Source organism: Leuresthes tenuis, unplaced genomic scaffold (genome assembly GCF_036924035.1).
Source record: "Leuresthes tenuis unplaced genomic scaffold, fLeuTen1.0.hap1 SCAF_7, whole genome shotgun sequence".
NCBI lineage: Eukaryota > Metazoa > Chordata > Actinopteri > Atheriniformes > Atherinopsidae > Leuresthes > Leuresthes tenuis.
This window is the reverse complement of record NW_027325361.1, coordinates 7,507,334-7,520,855: the sequence shown is the minus strand read 5'-3', so window position 1 is coordinate 7,520,855 and position 13,522 is coordinate 7,507,334. Positions and strand designations below refer to the sequence as shown.

General features: G+C 37.7%; 1 protein-coding gene across 3 annotated transcripts in view; it reads left to right on the top strand.

Moving 5' to 3' along the window:
* The first annotated feature begins 5,743 nt into the window (after positions 1 to 5,743).
* The window catches only part of tie1 (tyrosine kinase with immunoglobulin-like and EGF-like domains 1), a 169,250-nt gene continuing 161,471 nt past the window's right edge, over positions 5,744 to 13,522 (top strand). Inside the window, exons 1-11 of one of the 3 annotated variants that reach the window (XM_072389064.1) lie at positions 5,744 to 6,083; positions 7,022 to 7,321; positions 7,423 to 7,533; positions 7,685 to 7,840; positions 8,297 to 8,428; positions 10,087 to 10,236; positions 10,322 to 10,450; positions 10,962 to 11,107; positions 12,223 to 12,367; positions 12,470 to 12,628; positions 12,772 to 12,912. In XM_072389064.1, the coding sequence (XP_072245165.1) occupies positions 6,020 to 6,083; positions 7,022 to 7,321; positions 7,423 to 7,533; positions 7,685 to 7,840; positions 8,297 to 8,428; positions 10,087 to 10,236; positions 10,322 to 10,450; positions 10,962 to 11,107; positions 12,223 to 12,367; positions 12,470 to 12,628; positions 12,772 to 12,912 (1,633 nt within the window). In that variant the 5' untranslated portion in view covers positions 5,744 to 6,019. The remainder of the gene's footprint in view (positions 6,084 to 7,021; positions 7,322 to 7,422; positions 7,534 to 7,684; positions 7,841 to 8,296; positions 8,429 to 10,086; positions 10,237 to 10,321; positions 10,451 to 10,961; positions 11,108 to 12,222; positions 12,368 to 12,469; positions 12,629 to 12,771; positions 12,913 to 13,522) is intronic. The other 2 variants (XM_072389063.1, XM_072389062.1) reach the window with 2 other exon arrangements.

Below are 13,522 nucleotides of genomic sequence, written 5' to 3'. Positions count from 1 at the left end.
TTCTTTGAAGATTATTTCATTTGCATATTTTAGTTGATATGTGCACAGGTGATATTTTTGAATGTACAGAAGATTATGGAAAAATACTGTCAGTATTTGAGACACCAAAATTCTACTAATCACCTTTTCAGGGGATCTATTATCTCAAATTCCTCTTAAGTAAATCTTAAGGCAGTCACGTGGTAAAAAAATGAATAGGCATGACACAGAAGTAGTTCTATTAATGCTGATGGACACAAATTGGACTTTTGTCGAATTTTGACAAATTTGTCTTTGTGTTGTCCCTGTGATGAACTGGCGACCTGTCCAGGGCACACACTGCCTTATGCCAAGCTGTGGCTGGGATAGGCTCCAGCTCCCATAACCCTGAATAGGATGAAGCGGATATAGAAAATGGATGGTTGGATAAAGAGTTTCCAGCTGCCATGAGAATGTGATGTATTGAAGGGAGGCCCCCGTGAGTGAACGCTGAGGTGATGTAAAGGCTGATCCGCTGTGCTTACTCTTAGTATATATACTTATCTCATTCTCACAAATCAAATCAGCAGTAAACAAAATGTTCCCTTAAATTCATATATTTTTCCCCTCATAACAATTGTCAGCCTCAGTCAGAAGTAAAATTGGGTCTCATTATTTATGTACCCCACGAGAATTTCAAACTATGATATTTGTAGATTTTGTTTTTATTTGCATGGCTTTTACTACAGATTTTGAGAAAACATATTTAGAAATAAATTGGATCTAAATCAATGTGAAGAAGCCTTATGGACAGTGTTTAATGAAAATATAACCAACGTCTCAATCAAAGCCCAATCAAAATCATTGCATTTGTTCTTTTTTCATACAGTCACTTCAGAAACATGCTTAAAAATCTGGGCATTTTAGAAATAGCATGATTAATCACTTTAGTGCAGGTTCTAAAAGGAAGAAGTCATCAAGAGCAGTTAACTTGCAATGCATCCTTTATCTGAACAGATCAAATCTGACTCTACAGTACAACCCAGAACACACAAATGCACTTAAACAAATAATCTAAAGTGTGACATGAACACAAGCACGTATGTAAGGTCACAGTTTATCTATCTATTTATTTTCAGTGGAAGCTCAGACAGCACTCATTAGCATGGCGACATGAAAGCTGCCTTTTTTTTCTCTGTGGGAAGTATAACTGGGATAATGTTATGTAAACCTGTCAGTTTGTCACCATGGAGTGTTGGAAATCTTGCTTTAAAAACCGTTGACAGCTAGACTTTACAAGAGCGTAAACACATTCAAAACTCACATGGAAGGGAAGCTGGAGAGTTATCAGGCTTTTATAGCTTGTTATCTTTAGGGAAATTCAACTTGGTATGATGCAAGTATCTAAATTCTGCTAATAATTTTCACACACATGCTTTATCTCAGAATCTATCTTTTTGTCTTTCATCTTCTTATCTACTTTCACTTAAATTTTCTTCACACACACACAAACACAAGTCTAGTTATGCTATCAAGCACATATCCACACATCTTTCCAAAGATCCATGATCCATAAGAAGGGTTTCTTTATCAAACAACATGAGGTATATTTGGATGGAGGTCAAATATTTAAAACTGCAGTTGGGAGGAATCAAGGGGGGTAATTTTGGGGCCCAGAGAGGTGTGAGTGACACCCTTGCAAGGGCTCCCAGGGCTCAGCAGGATTAGTGCGTGTGGAGCCATGCCAGCTCACCACACAATGAGGGGAAATGGGAATTTAATACAAACTTTCTCACAAAGTCTCTCAGACCTCCCGCCTCTGTTGATGGTCTCACTTCCAGACACCCTCAGCAACACCCTCAACACCTCCTTCACTACAACCACAACAAACTGTCAAAAATCACTAGAACATACCCACAAGCATGCTGCTGTAAATTTATCGCTTGACACAATTTGGGTGGTATTTCCCCATAATCTCAGCTGATCACGATAAGTTTTATGAATGAAGTTTGTGAAAATTTTACTTGTGGGTGGTAATGTATACTGTTACAGATATGGAAAAGAAAGAGGCATGAGGAGATTTATGATTAAATTATGAAAATAAAGAGACTAGCTATAATGTGATTGTCGTGTCAAAGAAAGTTCACTCAAATGGATGGTTCGGTGATACAACCCACTGCCATTTAACACAAAAATCTCTGTTGACTGTTATGTGTTAAGTCACCCTCTGCAGGTGTGCAGTATATCTGTCACAGTTTATGTTTTGATTATTGTTATGTTCAGGTTCTGTCACGTTTTATGTTTGATCTTCATGTTTTCAGGTTCTTTGTGATGTTCCAGGTCATGCTTTTCCCCTGTCACGTTAGGTTCACTCATGTCACCCGTTTCTGTTCACATCTGCACATCATCACTGATCACTTCCCCACAGTATTTAGTGTCTAGGTTCACTTGCACCCATTGCAGAATCCTCACTTCCCTTTCATGCCATGTTCACGAAAAGCTAAGTCTGGTTTTGCATCACAGTTTCATAGTTTATTTAACCATAGTCTTGTTTCGCCATAGTCTCGTCTTGCTTTGTTTATTTTCGCTGTTAAATATTTTTGACATCCGGCTCAGCCACGACCTTTGTTCTTGTGCGTCGTGCCTTTTGTTAATAAAACTTTAGATTTTTTGAGAAGTTCTGCATCTGGGTCCTCCCTTCACCACCGTTCCTGACAATATCTGCAGTATATCTATGTGCATACAAGCTTTTTATTGTCACTCATACTGTTGTGCCTTAGGAAGTTGTATTGTTCTTTTTTAACTTGGCCAGGGGACCCCCTGAGCCATGTTTTTGTCTAGTAGTGTCATTAAGAAAGTGGCTCTTACTTTAACAACAAACACATTTCATAATTACCATGGAACAACAAAGGCTATTGGATACAATGGTCAGTGTCTGAGGATTACAGATAGTCGCCTCCACCCTTCGTGTCCACTCTACCAGAGCCATTTCCTTTCCATTTGCACACACACATTATTCAGCTTACACATGCATTTACAGTATACAGACATGCCTATAGTCTGTTGCTTGCCTCTCCTTTCAGATAGTCATTACACAGAGTACAGACACACAGAGTATTTATGTGCAGATACACACACACTCACACAAAAGCACTCATGCCTGGTTTTTGGCTCTTGACAGGTTTAATGCAGCCAGAGGCTGAAGCATCTGTGTTGACCTAGCCTTTAGTCTTTTCCCTTTTGGCTTCCTATTCAGACTCCACCAAGCTGTGTCTGCAACATGCAACACTACTCTGCCTTTTTACTTCTTCCTTTGCTCTCCGCTTTATTTGTTTCTTTAAATTGAGTTTGCGAAACTCTGCAAAAACTCCTGTTATTGTCAGAGAATTGCTTCAGATCAGTATGCAAAAGTAAATAAAAAAATTTTTGCAGATTGTTAAATTTTGCAACTTTTGTTGATGTTCATCGACTTGTCTGCTCATTTGACAGTTCAAAATCATTATTCCCATTGTTGAGCCCAGTCTCAACATTGCAGGTTTTTTAAATATATGCAGAGGAAATAAAGGTTTTGGAAGAGGTTTATTTGGCTTTTGAAGCACACAAGTCACAATAACAGGTCAAAAGGACCTTGGAGACCTGAGCCAAATGTGAGCGTCAAGATCCTTTGTTTACCAAAAAGAAAAACAGAAACATTGTCATTTGTTGAAAAAACACTTTCAACCTGGGTGCACACATTTAAAAGTTTTATAAATGAAATACCAATTCATCTCCTTCTTCTTTAGATTAAGGTTACTGAGTTTGTGATCCATACACTATTTGACATTGAACTAGGTAATACAGCGTCAATTCCAGGAAAAAGTTGTGTGAAAAAGACTGTAAAATGTAAACAAAAACAGAATGCAATTAATTTCAGATTTCAGCAACCAATTTTTTTCCAATAGAAGATACCAAATGTTGAAAGTGACACATCCTATGATTTCCTGAAAATCATTAACTCATCTTGAGTTTGATGGCAACTATTGATGGAACTGATGAGACGAGTAGCTGGACCTTTGGGAGAGAAATGTGCAATTCTCATTGGATATAGGATTGTAATAGCAATCTGTACATACCTGTCCACACTGATGGTGTCTTTCCATATGTGAAAGTTACCAGTAACATAGGTACTAATGCACCCCCATACAATCAGAGATGTAGATTTTTGATCTGAGCTTTGAAAACAAGCCAGATGGTTCCTCTTCTCTTGAGTAAGGAGTGTCCAGAATATTAAATCAAAGAACAGTTTTCCCTTTTGCCTCTGTCCATTTTATGAGCTTTGGCCCAGAGAAGACATCAGTTGGTCTAGATCTTATTCACATATGGCTCCTTTTTGCTAGAGCCTTAACCTGCATTTGTATTCACAGACAATTATTTCTGGACGCATGCCTGAGAAGGGATTTCCATGACAGACCTTCTCTAAGGTGTTCTGCTTATACCCAGTCATGTAACTAACCTGTTGTCAATTAACCTAATTAGTTTCAGCACGCTCCTGTTGTTCGTCTTCAGTACCCCTTACTTTTCCAGGCTTTTGTTGCCCCTGTCCCAACTTTTCTGAGACATGTTGCTGCCATCGAATTCAAGATGAGCAGACATTTTTCATGGAAAAGAAAACTGTCAGATTTTCAACTTATATATGTTTTCTATGTTCTGTTTAGGAGAATTGCATGTCATTGCATTGTTTTTACACAAAGTCCCAACAGTTTTGGAGTCGGGGTTGTATATGGCATTATTTACCTACTTATGCTTGACATCATATTATTCAAGTTCTTTTCTTTTTCTTTTACTTTTTCTTTTTTGTGAACCTTACAATAGCATGTGCCTTACAGGCTAAGGAAGCCCATGTGAGCTCCCAAAATCGAAAACAGGAAATCTTAAACAATAAGAAGTTGTGTCAACTTCAAGGCGATTGTCTGAAGCCTCGAGGAAACGTAGAGAAAAACACCAAATCAACCCAGCAGCATTTGGAGAGAAAATCAGAAAAGGCAAGAGCAGTTGTTCCAGCTACACATGTCAGAGTGGGACAGTGCAGGACTTTTTAAAGATTGGGGCAGAAATAGACACAACAAGCATATTGTTCATCATTTCCTGAGGCTGACTGACTAAACTGACCATAAAAGCTGCAAGGACCGTGTGCAGCTCATTGAAGTGCAAGAACGAAGCTGTTGTATTTGGAAAAATTTGACATGGGCTGCTGCTGCACTTTAGGTTTTATATTCACAATTAATATCAAGATGCAATTTGGCTATTATATGCAATGCCAGTCTTTAAAAACACATTGTGGAATGAAGAGTATAGATCTAGGATAAATGAATGCATGCTACATATAAATGAATGCATAATGTTTGTTTAAGTTCATCTTCATCACCATATATTTTCCAGTGACTATAACAACGTAACTATCTGCCAAACGTTTATTCTTTTGAATTTTTTTTCTGTTTGTTTCTAAAAATGAACTATGAATTACAAACTAAAAATAGTTTCTAACTCAGTTGTTTCATATCCTGTCTAACTTTGATTTAGTCCTATTGTTATTTGTGATATTTGATATAATCATTATTACTATTATCAATCTTATTGATAAGGAAACAGATTAATTAAAATGATCACCCATTACTCAATGTAGTAGCAGCATACAAAATATTTCTGATCATGAAGACTGTTGGTTGAGCTCTTTGCATCAAACTGGTACAAAAAGAGACAAAGTTTGAACTCATAATTACTCTAATCGGTTCGGGGAGGTCTAGAGCGCCAGCAGTCCTCTGCTGTCTGCTGACGCTCTTCCTTCCTTTCCCACCCAGAGAAAGCTGAGCTTTACCGTGACTTAGACTGTGCTTAGTGTGAATGCCGTGTGATCCCATGTTTTACAGCTTCTTCGTTTCTGAAGAGATTTGACACATTAACTGGAGTTTTGGAGGAAGTTATGCGTAAAAAAGCGCATCGTCGTGACGCAGCGCCACCGTTTTGGATGTAGAGTTCGGAAAGTCCTAGTTGGCAGTTAATTTAGTGAGGGAACGTTTTCACAATGTGGATTATACAAATCATGAGGATTATATGGATGTATGTATTGTTCCACTTTGATTTATCAGGTGAGAAAGACCTTGTTTTTGCTGTCTGAGTAGATCATAAGCAGAGCAAAATGTCGTTTTGTTTTCGAGAAGTGTGATGTTGCCTATGTAGATTCCCGCTAAGACCGCTCTGTTTCACTTTTTGTATTCTTTTTAATAATACGATTATTTATAAGAGCCTTAAATACCCTAGCAGTGTTGGTCGTATTTATCTGAACCCTTTGGGGAAAAGAGCTCATCCATGTTTCCTCCCATTGTTCTGTGGATCTGGCGCTTCAAAACCAGAGAGAAGGAATGTTGGGGAAAACAGGCGTTATTATATTTGGCACTTTTAATCACATACCAGATACATTCCTGAAAGCTTTTGCGTTTCAACCAAAATCTCAGTCACTTTCTCTGGTGCCAGTTTGGTAGATGTTCAGCTTTAAGAGTAAGTAGTGCCACTCTTAAGAATAAATTGTAAGATTATTGTGGCAGAAACAGACAATTACATGTAAACAATTACGTTAGCACATTAGTTACTTTTGTTCTATAATTTGGGGCCAGTCTACAGCATTTTAAATGTTTTCTGGCACATGAAACACAAACACGTACAATTTAAACCAGGCATTGAAAAAAAAAACACTGTGCGGAGTGAGCGTCTTAGAGATATAGATTCAGATCTGAACATGTTTCAAGATTGTTCAAGTATTTTTTTATTAGTTGATTCAGCAAATATTAAGTCACCTGCCATGGAAACTATTGATCAATACCATGTGCTCCTAAAGAAATGTATAGATGTTTTCTGTATTATTCGTGTCTTAATTTTAGGTACACCAAAGTGATCAATCAACTCTGGAACTATGGATCTTCCTGTGAAAAAGAAGTTTAGTTAGTTGTATTCATCCAGTGGTACATAGTGTGAGGCAGCAAAAAATTACCCACAACAATGTCTGTGTGACTAATGTCCTGTCCTGCAGGTGCCGTGATCGACATGACCATGATATCCACAGCCGAGGTCACTGATGTCAACCACTTCAATATCTCTTGTATCAATGGGGAGCGCAGCCCTAACCAGGTCAAGCTGGACATCAAGAGAGACAACAAAGTCCTCTTATTACCCAACCCACCAAGTTTTAAAGTGGATAAGCAGAGTAACAAGAAGGCTGTAGCCAAAGACTTCCAAAATATAGACAATTTTGGCATCTTCTACTGTGAATCCACTCAAGAAGGTCCTCATGCAATTGAGACGGTCACAATGATTAACAACTGTCGAAAAGGTGTGTTAAGTATTGATTCAACGTTGTTTTTCTGTGCTGCAAGTAGTTTAGAGGGTGTCTTATCTCAAGTAAGTTACTGTACATCTTTGTGTTTCTTACAGCTAAATTTATTCCAAACTCACTTACACTGACTGTTAACAAAGGAGAGACAGTTCACCTCAGCATGACGCTTGTTCACTCTGAAAAGAGAGATGTGACCTGGAAGTACAATGGTAAGAGAGCACACTTCACTCAAGACACACTCAAGGAAATTTAAACTACATTAAGAAACCATCCGGGCAGAAATACAGGCTTTTGATTAAGGATGTTAGGCGTTTAAAAAAGAGATTGAATCTTTGTCCTTGATATTTTTACATGCTTTAGGAAACTACTATTATATGACTCACTGGAATGAGGTAATAAACCACACGGCTGCATTGACAGTGAAGAATGCAGCTTTTGCCAATCAAGGATTCTACAGTGCCACCTATGTTGGAGACTCACCCGTCCACGGTGCCTGGATGAGGCTTATTGTTAGAGGTTTGTCAAATTCATACATTAACACTTTTAACATGAAGCACCTACATCACCAATGGCATTTACAGAGTGTGAAATTGTAATGTAAAATCGAGGAGTGTAGCATTTTTCTGGCATATATGTGATGTGTTGTTAATATACACTTGCCTGATCCCACAAAATGCAGGGAAATATGATGTATATGAATCACAGCACAGATGCTACAGTGGTGCTTGAAAGTTTGTGATATTACATATCAGTTAGTGGCAAAAGCCATGTACCTTTGCTTTTAGTATCTAGATTGATTTTGTTACGCAACAAGTTTTACTCTTCACATTTCGCACAAGTTTGTGCTTCTATAAATCAAAGAACAAATTACAATACAAACATACAGATCACAAAATACCCTCAAATGTTATCAAATGTGTATGATCGTTACACTGTACATTACTGTATATAACTGTATACAACTCTCTGTAGACTGTCCTGGTAAGAAGTGGGGTTCTTACTGTGACAAGAACTGTCCAGACTGTCTCAATGGTGGAGTTTGTCATGATGTCGATGGAGACTGCATCTGCCCCCCTGGATTCATGGGAACACGCTGTGAGACAGGTATGTATTGTACAACCTCACAAATATAGTATGATATCTATGTGTGTGAACAAGTGAGTAAGAAAGACAGATGGATGGATGAAGAGAGTATAAAGAATAAAGAAACAAATAGTCAGTTCTTTCTCAGAAGTACTATTTAGGTAGGATATGTCAGTGTTAAATGTGTGAAAATACACACTTGCAATCACACTTTGCAAATGTCTGACTCGGCACATGAACAGCACAACAAAAGACAACCTCTTCAGTTGCTTTTTAACCAAAGTTTTACAATATTTTTAATTCCAGGGATTTTTTCCTGAATAGTGTTGGTTTATTGCTTTTCCACAGTGCTTCAAAGACCTGTGAAGATTAAGCGAATTATTCTGCCGTTGTATGAAAGAGCAACATGCTGCTATTCTGATCTGTGTTTCAGAGCCACAAGTGTTTTTGTAATAGCTGAGGTGGTGCGACAGTACACTGAGAATAAAAGCTTCAGCAGAGAAAAAGTACCTTCACTCACAAAATTCAGCCATGTGGCACCTTCCCACGTGGTTATGCCCATGTTGTTTGTGCATCAAGTAACCAGTGGGAAATAATCAGAAAATATTTATTTTCTCTGGTGCACTCTTTATTTTCAGGCTGTGTCTAATGTCAGTAATGACAGTGGTAGTGAAGCCTTCTTGTTACTCTTCTTATCCACTTTAAAACTTGGTGGGTTGGGCAATAAGAGGACTTTGTTGTCTCTCTTGATGTCCAGCTTGACCTGGTTAGGGCTGCGCTCCCCATTGATACAAGAGATATTGAAGTGGTTGAAAAATGATAAAGCCTTTACATATAAATGTATCATAATGCATTTGTTTATCTCTTTCTGACCAGACATGACATTTACATACTTCCCCCTTTAAGTCTGATGTATTGTGTTAATATAATGATTTAAGGACAGTGATTTTTCTATTGGATCACAAGGTTGAGATTAATTTGTTACAATCTTCTAGGTTGATTCTGATGTGGATTAAGAATGCCTAATCAGTTTCAACCCAAGAACTATAATTGGCAAACAAAATAATTATTATAGTTTTTGTATAACTGAAAATTTAAAAAAATAATATATTTCATATTTTATCCAAAACTGCACCTAGTTATATCAGCCATCCTTCTCTTTCACTGAAAATCTAGAAGATAATGTGTACAGGTTACTGAATTATTAGTTATTTTTTAAATTTATTTGATTATTTTTACAAATACAAACCAGCTGCAAATAAATTATATCTTTATGCAGCTGGTCCTTTGCCTAGGTATTTGTTGAAATTACATATCTGAAAATAAAGAAGGGCAACAGATAATAGGACAAACTTTTCGTAATACGAGTGAAATATCCTTTTTATAAATATACATTTATCAATTTGTATTGTTCTATTGTCTAAACTCTTTTGATTGTCTATCTAAACTGCTGGTGTTTGTCGTTTCTGTCATCTAGTCAGGTTTGTCCAAATAGTACAGGACCCAATTTTGCTACATTGGCATTTAACATCATGTACAAGCAAAAATAGGTTTCAACAGCTTCCAGACTAGTTACACTGGCACATAGGTTACTCTGGTGGTGTTTTGCACAATACAGCAAAAGTAAAGGAATTCAAATAAACACATTTGTGAATTTGCCTTTCTCTGATGGATTACAGCCTGCAGAGGAGAAGGAATGTTTGGTCGAAACTGCCAGGGGTCATGTAGCTCCGTGGGGAATGGCAACTGCAAGGGGCTTCGCTTCTGCCTACCAGACCCTTACGGCTGTTCCTGTGCCAGTGGCTGGTTTGGGAGTAGCTGTGAAAGAGGTCAGCACAACAGCACTCCATTTACTTAAGCAGATGTCATACATCATAATCAGATGTTTTAAATGCGCCTTTTTTATCTTATTAGCCTGTGATAAAGACATGTATGGACCAGACTGTAGGTTGAGCTGTAAATGCCAGAACGGAGGTGTCTGTAACCGTTTCAGTGGATGCCAGTGTCCAACAGGTTGGAGAGGACAGAACTGTGAGAAGTCTGGTAGGTGTCATCACATACATGTTAATCCTTTATGTCTACCTCCTCTGTGGCATCAGCATGTGTTCTTTTACGTCATTACTTTATCTGTATTTACATAATCCTCCACAACAGTTACAGTGTCACACGTTAAGAAAAACAGTTTTAAATAGTTAGAAAAGTGTTTTTTTTCCTCATCAACATTTCTGATAAAGCATCACATAAGCTCAAATGAAACCAGCACATGTGGTGAATAATTCATTAGTTTAATTCAATTGCATGTAATTCTTGAGCATTTTAAAACTTGAATAACTCTTGCCAAGAATGTAAATCTCCCTAAAAAAAATTAATAGAGATAGAAAAATGGTTGGACATCTCATTTCAAAATCAGAGGTTTTGAAATGTGCTGCAGCTGCTTCTAAATTTTTTTCTTCTCCATATTTATCTCTACTGCCAATTCATTTCCTTCTTTAACTACCTAACCTTTTTTTTTTTTTTTTAATTCCCTGTCCTATGTTTCTCTCCTACTCTGCAGACCGGGCTCCTCAAATCTTGGACTTGGACAATAACATGGAGTGGAATCTGAACTCTAGCCCAAAGATCTCATGTTCAGCTACAGGCAACCCCCTGCCCAGTCACAATAGCATTGAACTGCGAAAGCTGGACAGCACTGTGCTCAAGGTAAGAAGACCAGAACTTGTAAGCAGCACTTCAGCAGAGATAACTTGCAGTAAGGCTGAATTGGAATAAGTAAAATACACGAGTTGGATTAACAACCAGGTCACACAGTGAGAGAGTAATATAGGCTGTAAATAGAAACAATGTTGCTTTGCTCATGTTATGTTTAGAAATCATAGTTAAAGGGAAAGTGCAGGATTTTGTGAAACATTTCTATCTGATTTCCTAATGAGGATTAGCAAAGTATAATGATACCACGTTTTGAATGAAGGATCTTTGAAGGATCAAAGATAACTGATCTCTTTATGATAGAGGCTTTTTCATATAAAAATAGCTGTGAAGCCAAAGATACCCACATGGGAAGACATTATCATGGTTTTTCAAAGTTGTGCAGCCAGCAATGTGTTATTTTATTTGAGGGGCAGTAACTTATACCTATATTTTCATAAAGATGTTTTTTCAAGAAGACGTTTAAAGGCCAGCTTGTTGTCTATTACATAGCACACGTATTTGTACTTCTGCACAAACCGAACATCAACTATTATCTCCAAGAAGGACACCTTACATCAGGCTGTGAATTCTGCCGCTGCCATCAGGGTCATCAATTAGTAAAGACATCCTCAGTGATACTCAGTGAACTTAATACCATGGTTAAAAAACTCATAAAACGAATCCTCTCATGTAACTCTGTAAGAAAGCAGATACTTTTTTTAGTATGAAAAAAAAGTATGAAAAACCCTAAGTAACTGTAAGTAAAATAGAAAAAAAGTTTTATTAAACTATGCTTTTAAGCTTTAACTGATTATTAAATGGTTGAGTCACGTTTTGAGAAAGTCAGCAACACAATGGTCTGACCAAGATACGGTTGTATCACTCTACAGCGCAGCAGTTACCAAGTATTGCCTATAAGAGTGTTATTTCCTGTGCTGTTTCCTTGATAATAGAAACAATATGATAAAGACTAGAACCAACATTTTCCACAGGAACAAGGAAATGTGTCAGTTTGATGATATTTTTTGAAAAAAAAATTCTTACACGATCACGAATAGGCACAGGAGATAAAAATGTGTTTTTTCATGTATTGCACTGCTCTGCCATGTTGCATATTTTACTCTCAGCCTTCTCAAACCATCATGGACTCGAATAAGAGCACAGCCTTTTTTGACATCCCTCAACTGAGTGTTCAGCTCGGAGGACTCTGGGAGTGCAGGGTGTCCACCAATGGAGGACAAGATTCTCGCAGGTTCAACATCACCATTAAAGGTCTGAGAGGACAGTTTCTGTTGAGCAACATTATTAATAAATAATTTCAAAAGGATAGGTTTCTAATGTTTGTGGGTGAAATATTTTACCATTCCTACCCAGAGCCTCCAGTGCCCACTACTGCTCCAAAATTGCTAGAAAAGAGAAGTAAGCAGCTACTGGTGATGCCAGCGGAATCCCACAGAGGTGACGGCCCCATCATCTCAACCAGACTTCTCTACAAGCCTGTTGAGAATGGAGACTCTTGGTCCTCCATCATAAGTAAGAGACATAAAATCATGTAGTAACCTTTTTTTCAGGAGTCTCAGTGGGATTATCTTTATCTATAGTACTTCTGATAATGTACAGTATGTTAATAATGAAAATTTTGTTAATCACCTCATTCTGCCCCTATTTCATCTCAGTTTACAGTGACAAGGAGCCCATCACTCTGATGAACCTGGAGCCTTCTACACGTTACCGTGTTCGCGTCCAGCTGAGTCGTCCTGGGCAGAAAGGAGAAGGGGCCCCAGGACCGGACGCCATCATGGAGACAGACTGTCCTGGTAGGCTGAACATATAACTTCGCCATCAGTTTTAAAGAGAACACACATGTAGTGGACATAATCATATTTATCTGGAAAACTTCAGAGTAAGTGTCCATCTTCTGGACAAGAGAACTTAACCACCATTATCTTGTGTATGGTCATAATAATAGTGCAAGTAATTCTCCCATACCAATAGGAGGCAGCTATCCTCCTCTACACAGCAAGAAAGGACTCAAGTTTTGAGCAAACATATGAACATGTCATTGCCCTTAAGTGATACATGCTTCTTTGATAAAATCAATGCATGATGGGATCAAGACTGAAATAGTAAAAAAATAAATAAATAAATTGGTTTACCATCAGTTAGTCAAGAATCACAAAACCATTCAAAGGAGAAACCACCTGTTTTCAAATAGCACAGGCAAAGTTTGATTCCTCAATGACTGTGGCGCAGAGGGAGAGAGTAAATATGTGCATGAATGCAAGAAAGAACATTGACAAGAAAAAAAAATACATTTTCAAGTGCAGTTTTGGAGTGCAGCAGTGAATACTTCTGTAACTTTGACTCTTTGTCAATATGTGGTTCGGTTCATGTGTGAAATAGAACAAAATGTATTTGTTACAAGGG